At 62.1% G+C, this 24,013-nt stretch overlaps 3 protein-coding genes across 3 annotated transcripts in view; all 3 read left to right on the top strand.

Annotated features, from left to right (window-relative positions):
• The window catches only part of SYNGAP1 (synaptic Ras GTPase activating protein 1), a 39,309-nt gene extending 32,126 nt beyond the window's left edge, over nucleotides 1–7,183 (top strand). Inside the window, 4 exon segments of the mRNA XM_087923263.1 lie at nucleotides 4,111–4,283; nucleotides 4,397–4,609; nucleotides 4,916–5,003; nucleotides 6,840–7,183. Coding sequence (XP_087779389.1) covers nucleotides 4,111–4,283; nucleotides 4,397–4,609; nucleotides 4,916–5,003; nucleotides 6,840–6,998 — 633 coding nt within the window. The 3' untranslated portion in view covers nucleotides 6,999–7,183.
• Nucleotides 7,184–9,218: 2,035 nt separating this feature from the next.
• On the top strand, nucleotides 9,219–11,945 carry ZBTB9 (zinc finger and BTB domain containing 9). Its single transcript, XM_026724565.2, has one exon. The coding sequence runs from the start codon at nucleotides 9,300–9,302 to the stop codon at nucleotides 10,740–10,742; it is 1,443 nt and encodes a 480-aa protein (XP_026580350.2). The 5' UTR covers nucleotides 9,219–9,299; the 3' UTR covers nucleotides 10,743–11,945.
• On the top strand, nucleotides 11,278–23,916 carry LOC113453056 (uncharacterized). The gene is given in 11 exon segments (XM_087922949.1): nucleotides 11,278–11,336; nucleotides 14,256–15,276; nucleotides 15,278–15,760; nucleotides 15,763–16,771; nucleotides 16,773–16,808; nucleotides 17,897–17,987; nucleotides 18,225–18,374; nucleotides 18,857–18,974; nucleotides 19,893–20,037; nucleotides 23,073–23,126; nucleotides 23,666–23,916. Coding segments are annotated over 11 exon segments (3,378 nt in total). The 3' UTR covers nucleotides 23,878–23,916.
• The last annotated feature ends 97 nt before the right edge of the window (nucleotides 23,917–24,013 follow it).

Consider the following 24,013-nt stretch of genomic DNA (forward strand, 5'->3'; position numbering starts at 1 on the left):
ATCCTGCTTCAGAGGACACGGGAGTCCGCATGAATGGTTCAGGAAGCAACCACCGGTGGGTTCTTGCCCTCTTTGTCCCCCAGGATCATTGTGAGCCCAGCCAGCTAGAGGCACCCAGTGTCCAGGGACAGGCACGGCTGCAGTCCACTCCTTTCAAAAGGACCAGGGGACCCCTGCCTGGTTCCCCACCCGCCTTTTGGATTGGCACAGTGACTGGTGGACTGCCTTGTGCTGCGAAAGCCGAGGCCGGGAGTGGAGGAGACCCACAGGCAGGAGGGCATGGCCTGGTCTTCCTTCCGGCCTCCACCTGAGCACCTCCGCCGTGATTCCTCTGCTAGTTAGGAAACGCCTGGACCATCCCAGAGGGCGATGCTCCGGTGTAGAGAAACATTGGCTGGCAGCAAAACCAGCAAATAAGAATGGTTTGAACTTCGGCAACCACCTTCAAGGCCACTTGGGGAATCGGTCAAAGCGGCCTAGTGACGCCAAGTGGCTGTTTCTTGAGTTTCTTTCTCACCCTCCCCCTTTGCTGGGAGGAGGGAATCTTTTTCGAGACCTGCCTTTGCCCCTGGTTTTGTTCCTATCCTCCCCAATGGTTGGCCCGGCGCCTTGCCGGCAGGCCTTTCACACACTCCCTGGCAGCCATGTTGACGTTACAGCCCTCCTTGAGACTGTGTGCGTGGCGTACGCCCGTTGTCCAAAGGTTCTCCTTTTGGGGATGAGTTTGTATCCGGAACATGAAAAGGGAACAAGGACGCCATCCAGAGTGAAGCTCTAGCTGCCCGGGGCTTCTCCCGCCCTGGAGAGTCCTGCTTCAGCCCACCCAGTTGCTCCCCAGTGCTGAAATGCAGGGAGCCTGGGGGAGCTCGGCTGAGGGCCCCAGGACTTGCTCTCTTTTCCCCTCGAGTCACGGGGCAGCGAAGGGCCCTAAACCCAAAGAAGTGGACAAACTTGGGCGCTGCTCTTCTTGGTCCCCGGGAGAGGACTGGCTTCTTCTTGAGGAATAATCTTCAACCGTCACCCCAATGGCAACGGCTGCAGGGATCGTTCCCCAACTGGCCGCAATTCAGCTCCAAGTACCAAGAACCAGACCCAAGAGGAATCTGTGCAGTTGCGGCTGGATGTTAGCATCCCCCTCCCGCTGAGCCCCCCTCCCCCCCCCGGACAGGGAGGAAGAAGTGAGCTTGTAGAGAAAGTGTGCCCTTCAGTTCTGTGGGAATTCTGCATTCCCACCGCCGTCAGTTCGGACTCATCCTTCTGTGGTGGGTAAAATGAGGACCCAGATTGTTGGGGGCGAGAGGCTGACTCTGCAAACGGCTCAGAGAGGGCTGTGAAAGCCCTGCGAAAGTGGCATGTAAGCCTGAGCGCTTATTGGTGTAACCCCCTGCCCTGCCCTGGCACGTGAGGGGATGGTGGGAATTGTTAGGGATACACCCTAGCAGAATCTGCACGGCAGTCAGGCAGGTAGGCAAAATATGTGAGATAAAGGTTTTTTTTTTTTGTAGCTTACACTCAGTAAAACAGATACACTGTGCTAGTTAAACAGTTTATTCCAGTAAGAGTTTTAGCATAGTCAAAAAACAGTCCATATATCATTCACTAGTTCAGTCCGTCCGGGGATTATTCAGTTGCAAAGTCCAGTTTCGAAAAAGAGATCAGTAAACTTACAAATATCAGTCCAGTAATATATCTCCTCGCAGTAGAGATATGAAGAAGTCAAACCTCCTTTCTTCCTTCGACGTTCAAAAACTCAGCAGCAGGGAACACGCAGTTAGCAAATCATCAAACCAGGAATCGTCAGGAATCGTCAGCAGTCCAGCAGGTTCTCTTGCTCCCTCTTATGGCGGTTTCACAACCGCACCCAAAATTACATGCTTTGCAGTTTAAAGTGACACACGCTTAAACTTACTATCATAGTTTATATATATTATTTTACCCAAACTACGTTAGGTAACCTATGTTATTCCTAACAGGAATAACAAGGGATTCCGACGGACGCCCACTGTGAACCTGGCTTGCTCAACAAGGAGACATGAGCTGAACGCAGGAGGCCCCGGAGGAACCCTGACCCTCCCAAAAGGTCCTCCCCGCCCCAGGAAGCGTGGCCTCTCCCCCTCCCTCCCTCTGATTGGCGGGAGCAGTGCAGGATTGGTAAGGGGAGGCTCTGTGAGGCCTTCCAGGGCTGGGGCAGCAGAGAGCTCCCTCCCCGCCACGCACATTTTCATGCAGGGACTTCAAAACCTCGGATTTGGTCAGGAATGAGATGGGTGGCTACAGAAATGAAATTTATTTTATTTGATTGACTTATTTGTCAATCGGTATAAGAATAAACATAGTCATGAGTTCATGAAATGGGTACGTATAAGAAAAATAAAAGAAACAACAGGACAGGGACGGTGGGCACGTTGGTGCGCTTATGCACGCCCCCCACAGGCCTCTTAGGAAAGTGGGGAGGTCAATAGTAGACAGTCTAAGGTTAAAGTTTTGGGGGTTTGGGGAAGAAACCACAGAATCAGGTAGGTAGAGGATTCTAGACATTGACCACTCTGTGGCTGAAGTCGTATTTCCTGCCATCAAGTTTGGTGCGGTTAACCTTGAATTTGCAAATCGATCAATCCAATCCAATCCCTGACACAGCAGAGAGGCTGGATGAAGGGAAGAGAACATGGTTTTCTCAACTTTTGAGGTCCTCTGGCATCACAGAGATGGCCGTTTGGAATTTGGAAAGGGCGCGAGATTTGACTGTCTCCAAAATGAGGGGGTGGGGGCACCGATCAGCTTCTTAGGGAAAGATCTACTTCCAGGGGTCACCAACCTTTTGGACCGCAGGGACCATCAAACGCATAATTTTAAATCCCAGGGACCACTAACTGATTCTGTGGGCGTGGCCTAATTTGCGGGTGTGGCTTCATGGTCATGTGACTGGCTGGGCATGGCTTGTATGTAAATATTATAAATATTTATATAAATATTTATAAAAATATTTATATAAATATTTATAAAAAAAGAGCAACTTTTACCCCAAATCAGGCAAAGCAGGCAGACAGATTGAGTTGCTCACAGACTCATTCAGAGATCTATCTATCTGCCATCGGCTAGCTCAGTCTGTCACATAAAATTTGCTTGCAAGCAAACTCACAAAATTAACTCCCAACACCGTGTATGTAAATATTGATTTTTTTTTTTATTAAAAAAGAGCAACTTTTACCCCAAATCAGGCAAAGCAAGCAGGCAGATTGAGTTGCTCACAGAATCATTCAGTGATCTATCTATCTGCCATCGGCTAGCTCAGTCTCTCAAATTTGCTTGCCGTGAGTCTGCACTGAATAATAGGACCTTCAGTCCTAAGGGAGGTTCGGCTGTTCTTAAAAGCAGAGCCGAAGATCTAAAGACGAGCTAGAAAGCAAGAAATCCAACCATTTCCTGCTTCCTAGCTAATCTAAATCTCCCAAGCAGAATAGCTGATGGCCTGAAAAATAGCAATTTAGCAGGCAAGTTTTCTGGGTAAGGAATGAGTGAGCGGGGAGGGTTCCCGTGGGCCATGTGGGCGTCACAGCCTTGTGTTCCTGCGCAGCCTGGATTAATTGCTTTTGGGGGGTGTTCTGGGGGTGACATTTCTCTGCAGCCCACCAAAATTTTCTCATGGCCCACCAAGAGTACCCCCCCCTCAAATCCTCATGCCAGGAAACCTGAGCAGAGCTTGGGGCCTGGGGTCCAACTGTGGTGGTGAACCCAACTCAAACCAACCGTACCAATGTTGGCGATGGTCTAATCCTCTTGGGCTATTGAACATTTCGGTTGGTTGCAGTTCCTGAGAATTTGGAAGAAGGGGGTGTGAATAGCAGGCAAGGAAACGGGGGCCATGGGTGCCCCACCACCTCTCCCTGGCTCGTCCTGGGCTAGGGACCAAAAAAAGGGTGTCTAGTCTCCCAGACTGAGCACTGGAGGCCCCGTGTTGGCGGCCCAGGGCTTTCTGCTGACCCTCACGCCCTGGTGTCGCCCTCTCCACCCCCCGCCACAAGACCGATAGGGTTGGGGTTTTTTGGCACATTGCCATTTGGAAGACTCGGGCAAGTGTGGACTGACCTCGTCGCTCCTCTGCCCCGCCAGACCTCGCACACCCCGTCGACGCTGAACCCCATCCTGCCGGCCTCGGAGCGGACCGTGGCCTGGGTCTCCAACATGCCTCACCTCTCGGCAGACATCGAGAGCTCCCACATTGAGCGGGAGGAGTTCAAGTTGAAGGAGTACTCCAAGTCCATGGACGAGAGTCGGCTGGAGCGTGAGCCTCTCTCTGGCGGGTGCCACCCCTCGGGCTGGGAGAGGAGGCCCCCCACCGTAGGCCCCGGGTGCCATAGGCCGGCCCCGCCCTGAGGCTCCTCTCGCCCCCGTTGCAGGTGAAGGAGTACGAGGAGGAGATCCACTCGCTGAAGGAGCGCCTGCACATGTCCAACCGGAAGCTGGAGGAGTACGAGAGGCGCCTGCTGAGCCAGGAGGAGCAGACCAGCAAGATCCTCCAGCAGTACCAGCAGCGCCTGGAGCAGAGCGAGAAGCGCCTCCGACAGCAACAGGTGGAAAAGGACTCGCAGATCAAGAGCATCATCGGCAGGTGAGCTGCAGGGCGGGGCTGCCACGGGGGAACCTCTGGGGGGCCCCGGGTCAGGGATGGGGGCCCCCGCCTTGGATCCCTCACCTTGTGAGGGAGGTGAGGGGGTCCCACCGGCAATGGGAGGCTCGGCTGGCGGGGCATGTGGCAAGGGGCGCTCCTCACCGGCGGGGCCCCAGCTGCAGTCTCTGGGGCCCCGTCGCATTGGGGAGCCCCCGGTTCCCGCAGCTGCTGGCGGCCCCGGCTCCCGCCGCCTGCCTGCCGGGTGGGGGGGGCCCGGATTGACTCCAGTGAAGCTTGTCCCTGCAGGCTGATGTTAGTGGAGGAGGAGCTGCGCAGGGATCACTCGGCCGCCCTCGACACCTCCGAAACCCGGAAGCGGCTGCTCGACGCTCAGGTGGAAATTACAATGTCATTGTCCTTTCCCATGTCTCCATCCTCCATCCGCCCCCACCCCTCCCGTCCTCGTCTCCCCCCTCTCCCCCCCCCCGCTTGCTCCTCCGGATGTGGCTGCTCGTCCTCCTCCTGAGCCTCGGGAAGAGGGGATCCCCCCTCCGGCAGCGGGGTTGGCTCTCCTGGCCCCCTCCGTGCCCAGCCCTGCCCTCCGAGAGGGCCCTGGGGCAGCCGGGTGGGTGGGTGGGTGGGGGGGCAGGGAGGAAGCGGAGGGGGGACCTGGAGACAGCAGCCCGGGGAGGGGGGGGTCGCAGGAGGTGTAGCCCAGATGGAAGGGGCAGGGCAGCTCCCCTCCTCATCCTCGCCCCCTCCGGCCGGAAGACCGCCGGGCCCCCAGTGGCTGGGCGGAGGGCCCCCTCCCGAGAAACGCACCTGTGGGTGGAGCGTGGGGTCTCTGTGGGTCTGGCGAGTCACCCACAGCAGCCCCGCCCCCGACTGCCTCCCTTCTCTGCGGCCCTGCGGCTGCCCCGGCCCCCCACCCTGATCCCCTGTGTTTTCTCCCTTTCATCCTAGCTGTTTACCAGGTAACTCTGTGTGGCCCCGGTTTTGTCACTTGAGGGACCAGGGCACCCCGCCATCCGTGTGGGGCAGACCAGGTGGGTCCTGCAGGCACTCCTTCCCCAGACCCCCCCACCTTCCCCTGGCTGGGAGGGGGTTGCTCTCCGCCCCTTCCTTTCCCCGTGGCCTCCCGTCCCCCGCTGGCCGGGGGGGGGATCAGAGGCGCCACTGAGTAGGAGGTCCTCTGTCGCTGTGGCCGGCATGTCGTTCCCCCCACCACCCCGCCACTGTCCACCCATCATGCCCCCCCTTTCCTTCCATCTCTCGTCTTGTGTGCCAAGAGCATGCCATGTGGGGGGAGCACAGCCACACGGGCCATCCGGGCCCTCCCCTATCTGTGCAGGGCGGGGTGGGGGCGATGGGAGAGGGGTGCCGGAGGAGGAAGCCCCTCTCTCAGAAAAGGGTCCGCAGCCCGTGGACCTGGAGAGGTTAGTGCCAGAGGCAGGTTGGGGAGGTTGCCCGGTGCCCCCTGGTGAACGGGGGGATGTGGGGGGCAGCGAGGAGGCGGGAGGCCTCCCTTGGAGGCTGGGGGTCGGGGGCTGCCTGGGCTGGGGCCCTGCCCCCCCAAAAAACCTGTGACAAGGACAATTGCAACCACCCTCTGTCCCCTGCTGTGGTGGAGGGCAGCGAGTCGCGTCCTCATGGAAACGCTGCGGGGACGGGGAGGGGGTGACGCATAACGACGGCTCTTCCTGCTCAGACCCCGGATGGGGCACTGCCAGGCCGGAGGTGCCCCTTGGGAAGGCAGGAAGGTGGGGTCCCTCAGCTGCCGGGCCTTACCAGGAGGAAGCCTGAACCCCCCCAACTGCCAGATCATTGGTTTGCCCCTGAAAATTGGGGTGCCACGGGGACTTTCAGCCGCTGGGAGGTCGGGGGGCTGGCTAGGTTCTGGGAGGGTCCCGCTGGGGGAAGCAAAGAGGGAGGACCTCTCTTCCTTGGGGGAGGCCTCTCTGCACACAGCCCCCTCCCACCTTTAGGAGGGAAGGCCCTGCTGGGAGTTGGGCTGGGGGTCTTGAAGGAGAGAGCGGACCCTCCCCGGTAGTTGGGGTGGTCTTGATGCCCGGGGGACACTTAGAAGGGGGAAGAGGGGTTCTCAGAGTGCAGGGAAGGGAGAGGCTCTTGGCGGGCCGGGGGAGGGGGTGGCAGCCGGTGCCTGGCGCGTGCCTGGGCCCCCTAAGCGTAATAAATAAGGGGGCGCTCTCCCCTTCTCGCTCTCTTGCAGGAGAGGCAGCTTTCCGCCGTGGGTGCAGCAAACCCGCGTCTGAGCGGCGCTATGGGCCCGCCGCCCTGGAACGGGATCCTACCCGGGCAACCGCCTCCGCTCCCGCGACTCCAGATCACGGAAAATGGAGAGTTTCGCAGCACCGCGTCTGAGCACTAGCGACGGCCCCCCCTGCCCCGTCCCGCGCCCCCACCCCACTGCCAGCGGGCAGCCGTGGGCCCGGGGGGAGGCGGGGCGGGGCGGGGGGCTCGCCTGGAACCTCACGCCGGGGGCATTCAGGGTGTTTTATAGCAGGACCGAGACGACAATCTTCCCTCCCACCCTCCTCGCGCCCGCCTGGGACCTTCCCCCCTCCGTCCTCGGGATGGCGCCTCCCGCCCCTCCCTCCTCCCTCTCCCCTCGAACTTCTCAGGAGTGGCGTCCCTCCCCTCCCCCACCTCCATCCCCACCCCCACCCCGGCAGCGGGCGGAAGGGGGTCTCTCCAGCCGCCCCTCCCTCCCTCCCCCGAGCTCCGTGCTGCTGGGGAAGGAGGCCAGGCCTCGCGGGGGAGGGCAGGCTGGTCCCGGTTCCCCCTTCGAGCGCTCTCCTCAGCGGTGGGGGCGGTTGGGGGTCGCCAGCCCTCGCTCCTTCCCCGGGGGGCGGGAGGGGAGGGTCCACGCGGGCCCCCGCCAGGCCAGCCCCTCCCTCGCTTCTCTGACCAAGGGCTTTGCCTCTCTGTACAGCATCTCTCTCCGCTTGCCCCTTGAGGGCCGGGGGTGACGGGGCAGCACGGCAGGTTGGGGATGGGGGCAGCTCCCTCCCCCTTCCCCCTCTCCCCTCCCCTCCCCCAGTCTCCTCCAACTCGCAAAAGAAGCCATTTTCTTTTTTTTTTTCTTTTTTTCGGAACTGCCCAGCTGCAGGGAGCTGCCGGAGGAGGCGAAGGCAACGGGGGGCGGTGGGGTTAGGGGGAAAGGGGAAGGGGACCGGCTCCCGGCTCGACTCGCGTCGTGGTGCTCGCTCGCTCGCGTCCGTCTGTCCGTCCCGTCCGTCGTGCTCGTCCCCGGGGCTGCCGCTGGGGGGGGAGTTGTTCGGCGCACCGCCGCCGCTGCTGCTGCTGCTTCGTCGTGGTGTTTCTTTCTCGCTCTCCCCCGTCCCCTCCTCATCCCCCTCCCCTCCCCGCCCTCCGTCTCCGTGTGGGACCCCCCGCCCGCTCCTCCCTCTCCCCCGCCTCCCCCCGCCCGGACACCGACAGGCGCTCAGGGAGCCCCGTAGATATTTATACGTATTATGATGAATATGACGACTTATTATTCCTCCTATGACGATGACTCCCAAGTTTGTACATATGTGAATCCGACCCCCCGCCCCCACCCCGCCTGAGCCCCCCTCCTCCTCCTCATGGACTGCCTTCCCCCCGTTTCTCCCCTCCCACCCCCGGCTGTAATTACGCGGGATTTGTACTGTACATAGACGAGTGCGCGTCCTCCCCCCCTTGTACAGAGACGTTCTCCCCCCACTACCCCGCTTCCCCTCCCCCCCCCTCTCCAGCTCTCGGGGTTATTTTTATGTCACATTTCTTTTTCCCTCCTTTTTTTTTTTTTTTTTTTGCTCCTGGAGTGTGTGGTGACAACAGAAGAAAACGTTTAATAAAAAGCAGTTGGTCTTTTACGCCGCGTCTCTTCTCTGGGCGGGGGTGGGGTGGGGGTGGGTTGTGTGGGACGTGGGGAGGGGGCGCTTCTCTCCCTCTCCCGCTGCAGGGAACGCGGAGGAGGAGAAGGTCGTGTGGAGAGCGGACCCGGGTCAGCTTGTGACGGGAACGGGGGAAGACCACGTGACCGGGCGCTCCAGCCAATCAGGGGAAAGGCCCGACCTCCTCCCTCCCCCCCCCTCGTGGCTGGGTATATGTAGCGAGGGGAAAACAAAAACACACCGCTCCCGGCCGCGAGCAGCCAATCGGGGAGCGGATCTACATCCGGGTCCAACTCGTCGTCCACGCCCCACCCGTCTTCGATGACGCAAAGCCATTCGAAGCTCCGCCCCTTCCTGCTTGGGTCTGGAAAGGCGGGAGGCGGCAGCAGCGGCCTCTTTCCGGCGGCTCCTAATTGGGCGGGGCCGCTTCCGAAGGTGGCCGCTCTTCCGGTTTCTCCCCCTCGCTGCTCCTCCTCCTCCTCCTCCTCCTCCTTTCCCGCGCGTGCGCAGAGAGTGCCCCAGCTCCCGGGGAGGCTCGCCTGGGCTCTTCCCGCGGCCATTCGAAGCTCCGCCCCCTCCTGCTTGGGTCTGGAAAGGCGGGAGGTCGGGAGGCGGCAGCAGCGGCCTCTTTCCGGCGGCTCCTAATTGGGCGGGGCCGCTTCCGAAGGTGGACGCTCTTCCGGTTTCTTCCCCCTCCTCGCTGCTCCTCCGCCTCCTTTCCCGCGCGTGCGCAGAGAGTGCCCCAGCTCCCGGGGAGGCTCGCCTGGGTTCTTCCCGCGGCGGCGGCGGCCATGGAGGCGGCGGCGGCGGCGGCGGGCGCGCGCAGCGTGCAGATCGAGTTCCCGCACTACGCGGCGGGGCTGCTGGAGTCGCTGAACCGGCACCGGCTGGAGGGCAAGTTCTGCGACCTGTCGGTGCACGTGCAGGGCCGCGTCTTCCAGGCGCACAAGAGCGTCCTGGCCGCCGCCTCGCCCTATTTCCACGACAAGCTGCTCCTCCGCGACGCCGGACGCCTCGTCCTGCCCGGCGCCATCGAGCCCGAAGCCTTCGAGAACCTGCTGCAGCTCATCTACTCGGGGCGGCTCCGGCTCATGCTCGACGCCCTCCCGGGGCACCTGCTGGCGGCCAGCGGGTTGCAGATGTGGCAGGTGGTGGACCAGTGCTCGGGCGTCCTCAAGGAGCTGGAGGCGGCCGGGGGGCCCCTCGCCTACGCCCGCGGGCCCTGGACCGCCCGCGCCGCCGCCGCCGTCACCGAGAGCCCCAGCAGCAGCAGCAGCGGCAGCCACCGCCCGGGCCTCCGGGAGGACGGAGGAGGAGGGTCCGCCCGCCGCCCGCACCGCCTGGACGAGGAGGAGGAGGAGGAGGTGGTGAAGATCCGGGTGTCCCAGGAGGAAGAGGAGGAGGAGGAAGAGGAGGAGGAGGAGGAAGAGGAGGAGCGCCAGGCCCAGATCTGCAGCAGCGGCTCGGCTGAGCGGCTGGTGAAGGTGGTTTTGGATGAGGAGGAGGAGGAGGAGGTGGTGGCGGAGGAAGAGGGCCGCCGTGGCAGGGCCTGTCCTGGCAAAGGGTCCAGGGAGCCGGGCCCGGCCTTCGCTTCGCCCCACGAGGCCCCCAAGGTCTTCTTCATCAAGCAGGAGCGCTTTGATCCCGAGGAGGCTCCTTCCTCCGCTCTGGGGGGCGGCCCGGCTTCCTGCCTCTCTGAGGCCGGCTTCCTGAAGTCCCCCGGCGGGGCGTCTGAGGTGCCGGGCCTCTGCCAGCCGGAGATCCAGGCCGGCGAGCCGCTCGGTTACCTCTCGCTGCCCGGTGGGGCGTCCGCGGCTCTTTCCGCCGACTCCGTGGCGGCTTTCCCCGAGAGCTCGTGGAAGCCCGTGGACCTGCACGGCAACGAGATCCTGGGCCACACGGTGCACGGCCAGGTGGTGCACGCGCCCGTCAAGCTGATGTCCGCGCCGGACGGGAAGAAATTCGGCTGCCTGTGCGGGAAGCGCTTCGCCGTGAAGCCCAAGCGGGACCGGCACATCATGCTGACCTTCAGCCTGAGGCCCTTCGGCTGCTCCGTCTGCCCCAAGAAGTTCAAGCTGAAGCACCACCTGACGGAGCACATGAAGACCCACGACGGGAACCTGCACACCTGCCAGGACTGCGGACGCAAGTTCCGCGTCCAGAGCTGCTTCCTGAAGCACAAGGAGCTCTGCAAGGGGCAGGGCTGGGCCACCGCCTGCTGGACCTACAAGTAGGGCCCAGGGGAGGGGCTGCTGCTGCCAGAAGCAGGACACCATCCGGGGGGAGGGGGAGATACGGAGCGGATTTTCCCATCCCCTCCCCGCCTTCCACCCCAAAAGCTCCACGCGGGCTAGGAATTGCTCGGATGGGAATGCCGCTATGTGGGCTCCTGCAGCGGTCAAGAGGCCGAATCTCTTCTGCAGGGCAGGCCCTCTTGGCAGGAGGAGTGGAGCTGAGTCCTCCTGGGGCCTCAACGTGAAGGCCCTTCTTCTCTTGGGGGGGGGGCTTGGGACCCCTTGAGGGGCTGCTGGTGCTTAGCGAACAGAGCCTGTGCTTGGGGAGGGGCTTCCAGGAACAGCCGGGGGGTTGTGCTGGCCAGCCAAACGGCTGAAGTTTGGGCTGGTGGGGGGCTTCAGCGGCTGGGAAGGCCGCCTCCTGGGGTCCCTGGGGCCCACCACCCAACGGGGGAGAGAGAGGAGCGAAGGGGGGCCAGGAGGGGGCCCTCCAGGCATGGGATGGAGGAGAGGGTGGGGGAGTGGCTGGGTGGACATGGGGGGCACCTCAGCCTGGAAGCCAGAAATATCCCTGGAAGGTCAGAAGATAAACAGGTAATCCGCGTTGGGAGGGGCCCTGTAGGTCATCTAGTCCAGCCCCCTCGCCCAAGCGGGAGACCCTACACCATTTCTGACCAATGGCAGTCCAAATTCTTCTTGGAAACAAACCTCCAGGGATGAAGCTCCCACAACTCCCAAAGGCAACTTCTGTTCCATCGGTTGATGGTTCTCACGGTCAGAAAGTTTCTCCTTATTTCCAGGTTGTATCTCTCCTTGATCAGTTTCCATCCACGATTCCTTGTCTGGCCTTCAGGTACCTTGAGTCCTTCCTCCTCCTCTCTGGGGCAGCCCCTCAAATCTTGGAAGGCTGCTCTCCTGTCTCCCCGGTCCTTCCCTAGACTAGCCAGGCCCGGTTCCTGTAACCGTTCTTCATACGTCTTAGTCTCCAGTCCCCTCCTCATCCTGGAAACGAAGCCCCATCTAGGAGAGGGTGAGGCGCCCAGGAACACGCGGGGAAACGAACGGCAGGACGCCGGGAGTGAAAGGGTGGAATTGTAAACCACCACCCCCAGTGGAATTGCTCCGCATGTAAGAGCCGGCTGGGCGCGGCGGCCGAAGGGGCAGCCGAGGCCTCCCGCGAAATACAATTTCCAAGTCGCAAAGGATTCTGTTGATTTTTGAGCGCTGAGAACGACTGAGACAAGTGGAAACGTTTGGCCGCGTGTGAGTGTGGACTGGATGGCCTCAAGGGTCCCTTCGGGCACTAGGGTTTTGTGGACCACGTGGGGGCTGGGCTGGAGGTGCCTGTTCTGCTCAGCTCTGCAGAGAGAGGAGGGGGGGAGGGGAGACCCTCCCCACTTCCATTCTGAGCCCAGGTGAGTCCAAAGGGGGTTGAATGAAGGTGGGCACAGCCCATTCTCAGGGAGGGGCTCCTGGCCCTGCGGACCCCCCCAGGAGTCACCACTGGGGCCCCCCCTGGATACTCACTGGTCTCCCCTCCCAGAAGAGACCATGAGGTGGGGCCGTTGAGCAAGATGCCCCCGAGGCCTGGGCTTCCTGGCTGCCTCCGGGGCCTCCTTCCCGGGTGGGCCGCCGTTTCTGAGGGAGAGCCAGCACCGCAAGGCCTGTGGCTGGGCTGTGGGGGCTCTGGGCCAAGAGGCCGCTTGGGAGCCCCCCAGTCATCCATTTCTGATGGCAGCTTCTTCGCCTCCGTTTCCCAGACAGGCCATTTTTCCCTGGCACTGGAAGGACTTTGGGTTCAATTCAGTGGCCGTTGGGTTTTTTGACACCGTGAGGCGGCTTCCCTTGGGGGGCGGGGAGGTCGGCACGCCGGGGCTTTCCAGGGACTGGCAGGGCTCGGCGGTGGGACGCGCTCAGCTGGGCCCAAAGGGGAGGGGCTGGGGGGCCACTGGGGATGCCCGGTGGAGCATCCCAAGGGGAGTCGAGCCCCATCCGGGAGGGGCCTTTATCTGCTCCCTCTGGGAATCCAGCCAGCATCAAACTCTGTGTGCGTGCATGTGCGCGTGTGGCAGGGCTAAAGCAGGTGGGGCGAACAGCCGAGAGTTTGGGAAGGGGGAAAGGCCCTCCTGGAGGCAGCTCAGCTGGGGTGACTGGATCAGGGCCCACAACTGGGAAGCTTCTTTTCCTGGCTTTGGAAGCCGGGCAGTTCTCGCCAATCCATAAATTTGATTTGTCCTTCCGTTGTTGTCTAATGGGAAAGTGGACGATGTTTCCAGCTGCACACAATATGGACTTCCCTCTGGATAGGCCGCCCGGAGGCACCCACCACACCAGCTGCTTTCCCAGACTGGGAGGGAGTGCGGGGGGGAGGGGCTTCCGTGGCCGAGCGGGTGGCCACCACCTGGGCCATGAGAGGAAGGGGGGCTTTGTTGCTTCCACAGGGGGTGTGGCGGGTGGTGTTCTGCAGCCGGTCAGCCCTTGCCTAGCCCCCCCCTCTCCTGCCTGGGCTTAAGGCTCCCTTGTGGCTTTGGGGATGGAGCCCCCCCCCACCAGTTGCACCCCCCCTGCCCTCCATCCTCCCGGGCTGGTAGGGGAGGCACAATGGCTCCGCTTTCCTCCCTGCCTTCAGGAGCTGCCATTAGCCGGCTTCCCTCCGTTCCCTGGAGGTCTTCCAAGGGGGGATCCCAGGAGAGCATCACCGGGCCACCAGCCTTGTTTGAGGGGAGGGGTGTGTGTGTGTGTAGATAGATAGATAGATAGATAGATATCGATGGGTAGATATCGATGGGTAGATATCGATGGGTAGATATAGATGATTGAGATAGTTATGGATGGATAGAAAGAAAGAAAGGATGGAAGGGATGGATAGATCGCACCTGCAGAACTTAACAGTCCATTCTTTATTTAAAAAATAAGAAAAATCAAAATATAAAGAATCTTGGTGTATTATAGGAACATGGTAAGATAACACAGGAATAATAAGAAAATTCCCTGGAGGTCTTCCAAGGGGGGATCTCAGGAGAGCATCACCGGGCCACCAGCCTTGTTTGAGGGGAGGGGTGTGTGTGTGTGTGTGTGTGTGTGTGTGTGTATAGATAGATAGAAGAAAAAAACAGGCAGGAGGCCAAACGTCGCCCCCGAAGTCTTTCCAAGCACTCCCAAAGCGATGAAACCCAGTCACGCAAACAAGCGGCGACGTCGGAAGGGAAGCAGCTCTGGGCAAACCCGCGAACGTCCCTCCAAGGGGCTGCTCGCCCTCCTTTTGCCCGCCATTTTGTAGCCCTGGATGGACCGGAACCTTCTGCAGAACCGGCGGCCGCCCCCTGTGAAGCTGGGGGAAACCCAGCTATGGTCCCCCATGCGCCCCCTTGCTTGCAGGAGCCTCTGGAAAGACCCCCAAGCCCTGGGGAAGGGAGGGCTTCCCCTCCCTCCCCTCCCCCGGGAGTTCCCTCCCTCCCCCTCCCCCGGTCCTCCCGGGCATCCGAGGCCGGTTGTAGGCTCCCTTCTCCCTAGGCGGGGCCTGGATTCGGCCCTGCAGGCCTCAGGCGGGTGTGGCCGGGTCCCCGCCGCCCCGCTCGGGCTCCGGAGGCGGCGGGAGAGTCACGTCCGGCCGGCTGAGAGCCGCCTTCTCCGAGCTCCCGCCGACTCGGCCCGGGCCTGCCTCCCTCCTTCCCTCCCCGCGGGCGCGCAGGCCAAAAACCGCGCAGCCGCCGCTCCGCCCCGGAAGCGCCGGCGGAGCGGGCGGGAGAGCGCGCGGTGGTCCTCCGGCGGCGGCGGCGGCGGCGGGGATGGAGCCGGGCTCGGCGGGTCCGGTCGGGGCGCCGCGCCGGCTTTCTCGCCGGAGTGGATGGCGTGCCTGCTGGCCGAGGCGGAGGCGCTGCTGGGCGAGCGGGTCTCGGCGGCGGTGCGGTCCCGCTGGCGGCGGGAAGTGAAGCTGCCGCGGATGAGCCTGGAAGGCTGCCTGGAGCAGCTGAGCGAAGCGAGGCGAGGCCGGGAGGCTCTGCTAGCCCGGCCCGGGCCGCTCTCGGAGGCCCAGCAGGAGCGGCTGCAGACCTTCCTGCGGCTGGAGATGGCGCTGCTGCGGGAGATGCAGGCGCTGCGCCAGCGGGCCCTGGCCTCCGCCTTCGCCGTGGCCAAGAAGGGCGAGACCCCGCCGGCCCCGACGCCGCCCACGCCGACGCCGGGCCTGGGTCGACCGGAGAGCGGCGGAGCGGCGGCGTCGGGCGGGACGCGGGTGGTGTCGGCGGCCGAGGCGGCCTCGCAAGCCAAGGCGGCGGCGCAACGGGAGGCGCTGGCCGAGGCGCTGTGGGAGCCCGGCGGCGTCGGGGACCTGATCGCCAAGGGCGGCGACCTGCAGCTGGCGCTGGAGCAGCTGCTGGGCGAGCGGCTGGGCGGGGCGCTGCGCGGGCTGGAGCGGGCGGTGCGCGGGGAGGGCCGGGCGCGGGTGCGGCAGCTGCTGGCCTTGCGCGACGCGCTCCTGGAGCAGGAGGGCGGCTGGGCCGAGCGGGCCGGGGCGTTGCGCGGGAGGCCCGCTCGGCCTTGCGCGGGGCCGGCCGGCCGGGCCGTTGCGCCAAAAGGCGGCGGCCTTGCGGGATTGCCTGGCCGAGGCGCCGCTGGAGGAGCTGCGGCCGGCGCTGGAGAGGGCGCTGGCGCTGCTGGAGAAGACGGACAGCTGGTGGGTGGCCTGGCTGGAGAAGGCGCTCTGGGCCGCCCCGCTGGAGGAGGCCGAGGCGGCCCGGAGGGAGGCGCAGGCCCTGAGCGCCGCCCTGCAGCAGGAGCCGCCGCCACCACCGCTGGCTGAGGAAGAGGAGGAGGAGGAGGAGGAGGCCGGGACGGCGGGGCTGCTGCCGCTGCTGCGCGCCCTGGAGGAGGGTGAGGGCACGGCGGCGGAGGGTGAGGTGGCCCCGCGCTGGCGCTCGCTGGAGGAGATGCGCGACGCCCTGCAGAGCGCCTTCGACGAGGTCTTCGCCCTGCTGAAGCAGCCGCGGGCGCTGCGCCAGGCGCTGCCGGGAGTCCCGAGGAAGCCGAGGAGCCGGGCGAGCTGCTGGCCATGCTGGGGACACTGGACGAGGTCTTTGTGAGGGCCCAGCCTGACACCTGGCGGGAGCAGCTGAGTGCCCTGCGCAGCGGGCGCTGGGAGGATGAGGCGGCGGCGCTGCTGGAGAAGGTCTGGGCGCTCAAGACGGAGGTCTTCCTCCTGGCCACCGACCTGGACCGCGAGGAGAAGGTGGCGGCGCTGGCCGAGGAGCTGCGGGCACTGCACGAGGCCGCCGCCACCACCCCGCTAGCCGACCGGGAGGCACTGCGGGAGAAGCTGGCGGCCCTGCGGGCGGCCCTCCAGGCCCTGCCTGTGCGGGAGGTGCTGCTGCTGCGAGCCAAGGCCAAGGCGCTGCGCCAGGCCGCCACCGACTTCTGGACGGAACCGCTGGCTGAGGCGGATGCGCTGCTGGCCGAGGCGGACGGGCTGCGGGAGGCGCTGGCCGGCTCAGCCCTGCGAGAGCCGCTGTGGGCCAAGGCGGAGGAGCTGCGCGGGGCGCTGCGCGAGATCGCCAAGAAGAAGATCAGCGTGCTCTCCTACTACCTGTGGAACGTGCTCTGGAGCCCCCTCTGGAAGAAGGTGGGTGACATGCAGCGGGCCCTCTGGAAGATGCCGCGCAAGGAGGAGGGCGCCGTGCAGGAGAAGCTGGCCGACCTGGAGCACGCGCTGGACGAGATCCTGGAGGACAACCTCAGCGGCCTTCCCCGCATCCTCTACGCCCTGCCGGGCATCGTGACGGCACTGCAGAAGAAGGTGCACGCGGTGCGCGAGAGCCTGCAGGAGACGCCGCCCGAGATGGCCGTGGCCCTGCAGGGGAAGGTGGTGGCCATGCAGGAGGAGCTCTGGAAGATCCCCTTCAAGGAGGCACACCTGATGCAGGAAGACCTCAAGGCCTACTGCCTCGCCCTGCAGAGGAAGGTGGAGGCCTGGTGGGCGCGGCCCCCTGGAGGAGGCAGCCCCGGCCAAGGCGCCCCCCAGGATGGAGAGGTGGGACGGCGGCTGGACCAGGAGGGGCGCCCCTGAGCCAGGTATGGCGGCAGGGGAGGGCGGGGAATCTGTGGGGAGAGCAAGGGAGAAAGGTTGGTTGGGGGGGAGGCTGTGGGCAGCAGTCAAGGGGAGCCTGCTGGGCCTGATGGTCGGGGTCCAGCCGTAGCCACTTAAAGGCCTGTGGACCGGCGGTGGGACTGAAAATGTGTTACTAGCAGTTCTGTCGGTGTGGCCTGCTGGTGGGGGCGCAGGGGAAGGATATACTGCAAAATCCCCCTTCCCTCCCCACCCACTGACCTGCTTTCCAGCTCCGTTCTCCTCTGCAGGGCGACCAAAGGAGACCCAGCCGGGAGTCAGTGGGATGCAGAGCCAGTCAGAGGTGGCTTTCTGAACTGCTCAAATGTTCCACTCACCGTTCTCCAGAACTGGTCAGAACCTGCTGAATACACCACCTCTGCTGTGGACTTCAACTCCCAGAATTCCATAGCCAGCTGTGGTGGCCGGGGAATTCTGGGACTTGGAAGCCCACAGGTCTCCCAAGTGGTCACGGTGGGGCTCCAAAGAGGCGGGGATGCCCCAGGTCTCTCTCGGCTGAGAGACAGAGAGAGAGCAGCCAGGCTGGCATTGCTCGGTGAGACTCCCACGGGCACCACGTTGGCTGCCTCCATCCTGGGTGGTGCCTGGCTTTGCGGAGGACCAGCCCCCCCAGCTGAATCCATGGGTCCCTCCCCCTCTGGGGATCCCCACTCAGGATCCGATTCCTCCTCCTCGCTCTGCTGCAAACGGGGCTCCTTCCCTGGATGGAGGAAGCCCTGCGTTTGGGGTGAGATCTCCCTGACTCAGCCCTCCCCACCCTCAGCTGTGCTGGTGGTGATGGAGGAGTGGGAGAAAACTTCCCCCCTCCTCACCCCCAGGCCATTCTTCACAGCTTTTCTTTCGTCTTTCTCCTTTTCCCTGGGCCTGTTGGGTGCCCTCTTGGATGAGCCCTCTCTTCTGTGGAGCCCAGCAGCCAGTGGCCAGAGGGAGGGTGGGAGCTCCAGAGCCCGGCCTGGTAGCTGTCCGTGTGTCTGTCTGCTCACCTGCTGGCCTTCCTTCTCTCCAAGCTAACGGGGGGAACCTTCTCTTCAAGCAGCCGCTGCACCCGGGGATGCTGAAGTTGGAGGAACCAGGCAGCCGGGCCTTTCCTCTCCGGCTCTCCCGGCGACACCTGGGGCGCCAAAGTAAGAGGCCCGTCCTGGGACAGTAGGGGAGGGAGCGAGGGGGGACTTCTGGGACCGTTCACCCAAAGGGTCCTTAGCTTTTGTTTCCCCAAGCGCTTCCTACCCCCTAGTTCTTTTTCCTTCAGCCCTGAGATGACCACTGGCCCTCACGGCCTGAGGCTGCTACTCAGGGTTTAGTTTCTGGCTCTGGGACGCAAGTGAGAAGCCGCAGGGTGTCTTTTGTGGTCCATTTTTCAGCCCCCCAACCGGAGAAGCGGCACCCGCTGTCGGGGCTGGGCGCTTCCAGTATTTGGCGCTGCGAGCGATCCCGCACTCCCATTTCCAGCAGAGGAAGGACTGGTACGAGAACACCGACCAGGACCTGCGCGATTACGTGGTGCAGAGGCTGTGAGTAACCCTTTGGGGTTGCGGGGGGGGGCTGAACTGTGCTGGGCTGCAGCTTGGAAGGGGCAGTGAGGAAATGGCAAAGAAAAGCGGGGGGAAAGCCTCTGATGTTTTGTGGGGAGAAATATAAGAAAAATAGACGTGTCCGATCGCTCTGCCTTTTGTTCTGCTCCCAACATCTCTGTCTGCTGGAGTTTTTGGGGTTCTGAACAAAATCCGGGTTCCCTGGCTTTCCACCCTCCTTGCAGCATCTTGGGGACTATAGAAATAGTGTTGTTTTTAAATACCTCCATGGAGATTTTCAGTCCTCCAGGCCTCCCATGCTTCTCCCAAGGGTGCTTTTTCAAGAGGAATCTGCCACCTCCCGAAAAGGCACCACCACCACCACCACCACAGTCCATCCATCTGGCCGCCATGGCGGCTGCCGTGCCCATGTTTTTGCCAGTCCTGCTGAAGGCCGGCGGTCTTTCCACCCCACCCCGCAGGGTCCATGCCATCTTCCCCACTCCTGACTTGGCCCTCCTGAAGGATCACCAGGTGGAGAAGGTGGTGTCCTACGCCAAGAAGGTGGAAGGGGACGTCTACCAGTCGACCAACCACTGGGTAGGTGGCCAGGCTCTCCTCCTCCTCCTCACCCGGAAGGAGGCCCCTTCTCCCGCGCTCCTGCCCAGCCGGGGCTCCCCACCCGGGACTGACCAGCCAGACCTGGGCTTCAGGTGGTTTCTCTCTGCCTGGGCCTTGGGAGGGTCTCCCCACCCAGCCTTGTGCCCCCCCCCCCGGCAACCTCACCTCCCGCCTCCCAAGGGGAAGAGCCCAGACAGAGGCCTCCAGGGACCCCTCTCGAGCTGGAAGGGGGGGCGATCTTGGGTGCTCTTTAAGAGCTGAGCTGCTGAAGGCTCTGCTGAGGCCCAGGGAGGAGACAGCCATCGGCACAGCTCTAGACTTGCAACAGTCTGTTTAGTGACCGGTCGAAGTTACAGCGGCAGTAGAAAAAAAGGGGATGTGACTGTTTTTCACAGTTACAACCATTGCCGCATCCCCTTGGTCACGTGGTCAGCATCAAAGTCCTTGGGAAACAACTCGCATTTATGACGACTGCAGCGTCCGGGGGGAGGGTGTCACCTGATCTCCGGGCAAGCAAAGGCAATGGGGAAACTCAGATTGAACAACCGTGGCACTAACTTAACTGCAGTGATTCACTTAACAACTGTGCCAGGAAAGGTTACAGAACAAGGGGAAATCCACTTACCCATTACCCGGTCCTTCAGGGCTCACCCGGGATGGCCGAGGGCTCCTTTCCCCGCTGTCCTCTGCCTGGCCCAGCGGACGCAGCTGCCTGCCCTCTCCCCTCCACTGCCCTCCTTCCCGGCCTGGGACGCGGAAGGGGAGGACAGAGGCTCCGCCTTCCTCCCCTCCTCCCAGTTGCTCCTCCGCTGATTCTGCGGCTGCAACTCTTCTGGCGCCGCCTTTGGGCGAGAAGTTCCCGCCTGGCTCTGAGGTGGAACCGTCGTTGCTTCCCAGGACGTGTATTGCTGCCTCATTATGGTGAAGCTCTTCAAAATAGAGAAGGAACTGAGGGAGAAGAGGGCCCTCCGGGGCCACAAGCAAGGCATCGCGGACGCCCAGGCCTCGCCCAGGGGACCAGCCCAGCCTGCAGTGCCTCTCGGTAAGTCCTCCGCGGGGAAGCCAGGGGAAACGGGGAGACCTCTGGGTCTGGGCGTGTCTCGGGAACCGGGGGGGACTCGTTGCCTGCTTTTCCTCCTCTGGAGAAGTGCCCTCCTCACTTGGGTAGATGCCAGCTTGCTATGGATGGTGGGGAGGGGGAGGGAGCTGCCCTGGAACCCGTTGTACTTTCCTGAGGCATCAGCTGGTTGTCCCAAGGCCAGGGGCCGGGAAGTGGAATGCAACGGCCCCTCCTGATCTACCAAAACCATTCGTTCGAACGTAACTGGGCAGTAGAGAGATGACGGGGGAGAGGAACGAGGAAGGGAAAGTTAACGGGGGGAACTTTCGGGAGCAGATTTTTAGTTCTGGCTTTGCTGTGTTGTATCCCCTCGTCTCTCAGTAAAAGTTTATCTCTCGCCCAGCTGGAGTCGAGGGTGTCTCTTTCCTAAGAACCCAGGTTGGGGCAGGCATGACATCAACTCTGGCCGCTGCTCGAGAAGAATTTCTCCCCTGTCAAAAGAGCCAGGTTTTGTGAGAGGTGGGCTTCCTCTCGCCAAGGTTGGGCAGGGCCTCCTGGTTGCAGCTGCTACATGTTGCTGACAGCTCCCTGAAAGTTGGCAGGAAGAGCAGGCCGCCCTTGGGGGCAGCTTCCTGGTCCTGGTGTGGAAGACGGGTCCTTCCGTCAGCCGGGATGCTTTCTGGGGTTTTGTGTCCACTGGCTGGGGTGTAACGGTTGCTTCCACACGCACCCCAAATAAAACGTTTCTCTGGAGGAGGTCGGTTGGCTTCTGCCCGTTGCTTCTTCGGGTTGCCCTGGGTCACAGCTGTCTTTCAAAGGTCCTGGACGTTCAAGGATAGTTGATTGACAGGCTGGACCGGTTCAAGGCAAGAGACGGGCAGCTGTCCCTTCGAATGGCCGCTTGTCCCTCTGTGTTAGGTGGGCCTCTGGGACGATGGCTTCTCCGGGCTCCTTTGGGCTTTGTCGGTGGCTTTCTGGGCAGTTGTGGTTCTGCCAGTTGTGAAGAGTCTTCCTCACAGCGTCTTCTTTGCCTCCGGTCCAGCTGGCCGCAGGCTCTGCCTTTTGGCTAACAGAGGCCGTTTTTAACAAAACGGCCTCGTTTCAGGCGGCATTTTTTTGCTCTGTGGAGTCCGGCAGGGAACCGGGCGTTACAAAGCCTTCACTTCTCTGTTGTGCTTGCTTTGCTGATCCGTTGTGCGTGTCCAAAATGTCCTCACTGGGGTTGGAAAAGTCCAGGTTGCGTTCCTGCGTGTGTGTGTGTATGTGTCTTGGTCAGAATGAGGGCCACTGCAGTGTTAGGGGCTTTTCCGCCTCCCTTCCCAGCTTCTCAAAGGAAGGATTTTGGTCTGCCGTTTTTTGTGGTGGTGGTGGTGGTGAGTTTGGAGAGGAGAGCCTTGGTTTTTCTCTGTTGATGCTCTTTAATTTTTCCCTCCAACCTCCCAACTCAACATGGCGGCTAATTCGGCCGCCGGATTGCACCTTCAGGAGCAAAACCCTCGTCTGCTGATGTCCGGCTTGTGAAGTGACCGACTCCGGATTCCCCGCAGGGAAGTTCTGTCCCCGAGGGAGGAGAAACACCCCCCCCTTTTGTTCCACTGCCGGATTCGATTCTTGGCCAGATCAGGGCTGGGTCTGGCAGATCTCCCGGATCAGGGCTGGGCGTGTTTTGTGCCCTTTCCCGCCCTGTAGGCGATCCTCCCTGCCAGGCCAACAACCTCTTGGTTGTTTCCGGGAGCGTTCATTCTGGCCTCCCTGACTGCCACTTGCCGTGTTTCTTCCTCGTCTCCTTCGGGTGCTCCCTCCCCCACCCTGGCTGGGAGCTGTTCTCGGCCCTCCCCCCAGGCTGCCTTGGATCGTGGCCCCGGGAGGGCCCTTCGGCTATTAGGCCCCTTTCCAGCCAGGGTTCCCTGAAGCAGCCCAAGCCCCTGTTTCCAGCCTCCCTTGCCCAGACTTTAACCTTGACACCCCAACATGGCCGGCGTCCTTGTCTCCTTCCCTGACAGGCGGGGGAGCTGCATTCCCCGGAGCCCCAAGAGGCGAATCTTCTCCCCCTTCACTTGTGGGGTGGTGGAAATAAAGAATGCCTGGATTGGTGTTTTCAGTCGTGGACGGATTTTCAGTGGCTCTTCTTGTGCGCCGCCCAGAATTCCCTTCTGTGAGATGGGCAGGAACATCCGTGGGATATAATCAGTGGACAAATCCAAGGGGAACGCTCTCTGCGGCTGCCTTCCCGTGATTCTGGTCCTGTATCCCTTCTCCTCCTCCAGGTGGCCCGTTTTAGGCATATGAGGTTTATTCTTTCCGAGGTCTGAGTGTTTACTGACCGCTCAGAAACCAATTGAGCTGGACAGCTGGTCTCTTTCCTCTCAGGGCTTCGGCGGCCATGATGAAATCTTCTTTTCTGAACAGTCCGAAGACAGCCTTGTCTCCCAGCCTGGTCCTGAGAGGCTCTTCCTGTCCCTCGTGCCTGGGGCACCTCCCAGCTCTTCCCTCCCCCCGAAGGCCATGTGGGTTCGGGTTAGTCCCTCGGGATGCTCCCCACAGACGATCCCTTCAAATTGCAAGACTATTTTCCATTAAGGGACCCTCTGTGGGCGGAAGGCAGAGGTGGCGTTCAGCAGGTTCTGAGCAGTTCTGGAGAACCGGTAGCGGAAATTTGGAGTAGTTTGGAGAACTGGGGGTAACCTTCCCCCAGGAGCGGGGAGGGAATGGAGATTTTGCAGTATCCTTCCCCTGCCACGCCCACCAAGCCACGCCCACAGAACCGATAGTAAAAAAAATTTGAATCCCACTCCTGGGTGGAAGCAAGTTGGCTTTGATGATCCTCCAGGGTTAGCATGAGGGCAAGTTGCGGGAACTGAGAAGCCCTTTCGAGCCAGGCTAATGAGCAAACCCTCCTGACCGAGTTTGGCCAAGATGCGAGGCTCTTCTTAACCTGGTCGGTTTTCTACTCGGATGACTGTCTTTCAGCAGAAACGCGGTTGAAGAGGCTGAAGAGGGTTGTGTGTTTATTGCAGGCAGTCAGCTGGCCGCCCCGGAAGTGCCTCCGAGCCCCACCCAGGACCCCCCAGGTATACGTGCTTTCACTTTCGCTATTTGTAGCCAGCCTTCCCATCTCGCGGCGGCAGCTTTTCCTAAGCCCAAGAACCCCGACAGGGAAGCCAATTCGGACGGGAGAGGCTGAAGCGATGGAGCCGTTTCCCACCATTGCTCCAGCAAAGGAATCGGCTTCTTCTGTTCGGCCCGGCCAAAGAGGGGCCAGGGCGGAGAGCCTCGGTCGCCCGACTGGCTCTGGGGCGATGCCCGGGAGTCTCTTTGCAGGCGCAGCCCCCTGCCTCCCTTCCCCAATTGGATGGGCAATTTGGGGAAGTCCAAAAGGTTTCTCTCTGCGGGTGGCGTCAAGCTAGCCTTCCTTTGAGCCTTTGCGAGTTTCCCTGCTTCTTGCGGGAGGGCAGTTTTTCTGTCTTTGCTTAACCCAGATTTGGAGTTTAGGGTGTTGTGTGAAGCCGTTGGTTTCACTGCCAGGGTGACTCTCATGGCCAGAGTTGGGGCTGGGAGCCCATGGTGTTCAGACGCAGCCGGCTGAGCTGTCCTGGGGTACCTTTTGCAGGTGTCCCTCCGCTGAACCCCATGTCCATTTGGACCATCCAGACCTCTCCCGTTTCGCTGGACCCCCTGGTGGCCCCCCAGACAAGCCCGCCTGCTCAGACCCACGGCGAGGAAGCGGCTCCGGCGGTTGGTTTCCCCCCCCCCCCCAGCCCTTCACTGCACCCAGATGCTACACTGTGTGGATCTCACCCTGTTCAGATGTTCATAGCGTGACTCTCCGAGGCGGGCCGGGCAAATACACTGCGCGGGGGAGGACTCACTCCTGCAGAATCTGTTTGCAGCTGTGCCGATCCTAAACGGGGAGGAAGAGTCCTTTCCCCCCTCCCATGTCTGGGTGGGAAAATTCCTG

This window comes from Pseudonaja textilis, chromosome 2, assembly GCF_049901715.1.
Source record: "Pseudonaja textilis isolate UNSWEBS1 chromosome 2, rPseTex1.2, whole genome shotgun sequence".
Taxonomy (NCBI): domain Eukaryota; kingdom Metazoa; phylum Chordata; class Lepidosauria; order Squamata; family Elapidae; genus Pseudonaja; species Pseudonaja textilis.